The sequence below is a fragment of the Marmota monax genome, unplaced genomic scaffold, assembly GCF_021218885.2.
Source record: "Marmota monax isolate L192 unplaced genomic scaffold, Marmota_monax_Labrador192_F-V1.1 WCK01_AAM20220418_F8-fsc00586, whole genome shotgun sequence".
Taxonomy (NCBI): Eukaryota; Metazoa; Chordata; class Mammalia; order Rodentia; family Sciuridae; genus Marmota; species Marmota monax.
The window spans coordinates 118,162-121,485 of NW_026695027.1; the positions used below are offsets into that span (position 1 = coordinate 118,162).

At 40.1% G+C, this 3,324-nt stretch overlaps 1 gene segment (V, D, J or C); it reads right to left on the reverse strand.

Annotated features, from left to right (window-relative positions):
* Window positions 1-2,175: 2,175 nt before the first annotated feature.
* On the reverse strand, window positions 2,176-3,084 carry LOC124081434 (T cell receptor alpha variable 23/delta variable 6-like). The segment is given in 2 exon segments: window positions 2,176-2,822; window positions 2,968-3,084. Coding segments are annotated over 2 exon segments (423 nt in total).
* Between the last annotated feature and the right edge of the window lie 240 nt (window positions 3,085-3,324).

The window sequence follows — 3,324 nt, forward strand, 5'->3', positions numbered from 1 at the left end:
CTATTGTCTTATGTGTTGTATGTTATGTGTGCACACTTCAGTTTTGTGTTGTATGTCTGTATGTGCATATGTCCATATATCATATATGAGGAGTGCTCATGAAAAAATGGATCCGAATTTTTTTTTATTCACGTGATTTAAATGGCTTAATTTAAATTAGGTAAACAGCTGTTAAGGATTGTTTTTAAAGGAGGTTAACAGATCTGTTTGTTTACTTTCATCTTTCCTTTTCATTATATTTAATAATTCTGTTCAGGATAATGTCTCTTTAGCATCATTGCCAGAATTCCTATCTCCATCCCAGTGCTGGTGAAGACAAAGATAAAACCAAAGTACAGCTTCTATGATAGCTATCACAGTAAACTGTATAAACTGATGCATCAATGAATATAACTCAACAAGTAATGCTCAATCAAGGAGTCGATTTACTTTGGGAGGAAATGGACATATTGATAGACTCCTCCACTTTGAACTGTTTGCAGAACTTGCCTGGACTATGTATCACTTGTATACATTGTGAACTATCGTTTGGTGAGTGAATTGTGGTAGTGCTGGCATATCTTTGCTGATGGTGTCACCAGTGATGCAATTTTTCCAAAGGAGCCGGCAATTGGCTTGGTGTCGTGGCATTTCTGTATCCTCCTCCTTTCTGCTAGTGATGGCCAAATTTGGGGGCCAGCAGAGGTGAGGCAAAGAACCTCACCCCCCACACTGGTGCATAGGCCTATCCACAAGTATGGCTGTATGCTGGACCGGTAGTCAGTGACGGGTATGATCCAATTGCAGGGGTATCAACCTAAGACAGGAGGCTGACGCCTGGAGGTCAGTTTATCCGATGATGGGTAAGAACCATATGTTGAATTGGACAACCTAACAGGCACAGTCCCTAAGCAACATTGCTTGTTGTTTAATTAATCAGAAGGGGGAGATGCTGAGAGCCATAGCCAAGTAAGAATGATGCATGGCAATTTCCTTGTTAGCCTACCCCATATTGCTTAGAGGGAGGACTCTCCCTTGTGGAAATGGGCTTGCCTTGGACCCAGGTCATTTGCAGTGACATTGCATGAAAGGTGACCTTGCTCAAGGACCAGGGCAGATCCAGGTTTAGGGCGGATCAGGGTTTAGGGTGGATCAGGGTTTAGGGTGATCCGGGTTTCGGGCGGTTCCAGGTTTAAGGTGTATCCTGCTGGGAATAGGGCATATCCTGCTGCCTCCAGGTGCCTGCTCCTTGAGTTCCCATTGAGTTCTCATGGGATTCAGAGAGTATTTTGGGATGCAGAGCCTGGTGGAGGTATGGATTTTCCCCAGAACATGCGTGTAGAGTGCCTGTGACAGTTCGAGAGTAAAGAGTTGCTGTTTGAATCTACAAGACTGTGTGGTGGCTCGTGATTTTGTGCCCAGCCAGACTGCAGCAATGCAGTATTATCCTTATGTATCATTATCAAAACAAGGACATTGATATTGATACAATATTATTCATAAAAATGAAGATCTGATTCTGACTCATCATTTTTATACTATTCCATGAAACTTTTTCACAGGTATAGTTCTTTGTAACCACCCTCCAATCACGACCCAGAACTGATTCATCATTCCAAATACACTGTCCATGCATACCCTCCCCATACACAAAATATGACTATTCTGCCCTTAGCTACATCCTTATATTTTTTCCATTTAAAAATTTTATATAAGTCAAATCATGCATTATATCTTTATGTTGAATTACTTTTTGAGATTACCTTTTTCACTCTGTATAATGCTCATGAATCTCATCCAAGTTTTTGAGAGTATCAATGGTCCATTCTTTCTCCTTGGTAAATACTTTTCTACCATACTTTTCTACCATAATATATATATCCATTCATCCAAAGAAGCATACCCTTTTTTATATCCATCATTTGCTACCTGTATTATTAGTATAACCTATATTTACTATATGGTATTTCATAGAAATTCATAGAATTTATTTATAGAAATACACCACAATTCATAACTCCAGATAGTGAGCATTTTTTTTTTTGTATCCATTATGAGAATGTGGGTTATTATGGATAAGACTAGCTTAAACAAAAATCCTTGTGTAGATATTTATTTTAATTTCTCATGGGTAAATATATGGAAATAGAATTTCTGTGCATATAATAAATCATTTTATAAAAAAGTGCCCAAAGACTTTCCAATATGGTCAGACCAACTTGCATTCTACCAGCAATGTATAAAAGAACCACATGACCTAGAACTGCTTAAATAGTGATGACCATCCCAAATACTTTATTATGAATACATTTTTGCAGGTTGGTTACTCATTAAACTAAGTTTATTTTATTTACTTTAACAACCACCCTTCCATGCACCTGCACTAATGAATCCATACATTTACTTCATCAACTATCTGTGCAAGTGAAAGCCAGTCTGTGTTTCTGCCAGTCTAAGCCTTGAAGCATGGCTTCATTGGAGCCTCAGCTGCAGGTTTGAGTTCAGGCAGCAGGTGCCTGGAGAGCACTGTGCTCTTGCTGCACAGAAGTAGGTGGCTGAGTCTCCAGGTTGAGGGTCCGTGATGTGCAAGGAGATATGTTTAGCACTTTTGTTGAAGAAAACTGTGAATCTTCCAAATTCTTCTTTTATTCTAATTGAACTGATGGCTACCAATAATGCTGGGCCTTTACCAGGGAACTGCTGGTACCATCGGAAGTAGTCAAATGCACTGTTCTCATAAACACAGTCCAGCACTGAAATCCCTCCTTCCTGGACAGTCAGAGATTGAGGACTTTGCTTCACTTGCTGCTGGTCACTTTTTCCCTTCTGTTGGCCACTCACCCCTGCTTGGAAAGATGACAAAAAGTCATTAGGCCAACAAATTTATATTTTCCTCTTAAAACTCCTACCTGCAAGATTTGTCTGTGTCTCAATTTTCCATTTCCCCATATTAATCACATGAGCTGGGGCTTTTCCTCCACAACTCACAGGTGAGGTGAAGGCCAAGGATTAAAAGTGATGCTCCCCGGATCTTGTCCATTCCTCCAGGAGCCACAGCCCAGTGAGAACCCAGCTGGTCTTCTAGTCTCCCCAGACAGCTGAGCTTGACTCTAACTTGCGAGCACTGCAATTCTATCAACAGGCTCCACCTTTTCACAAGTAAGTTTGCTGAAACCTTTCTGACAAGGAAGCACTTCCTGTTTTGTCCAAATTTAGAATTGTTGAAAATACACTTAGGGGGAATAAAAAAATCCCCTCCTTACACATGGATAAGGATCGGTTTTAAATTCCTCTCTGCTAATCCCCTTCTATCTTTACTTCATTTCTCCTGGAATATTAAAAATC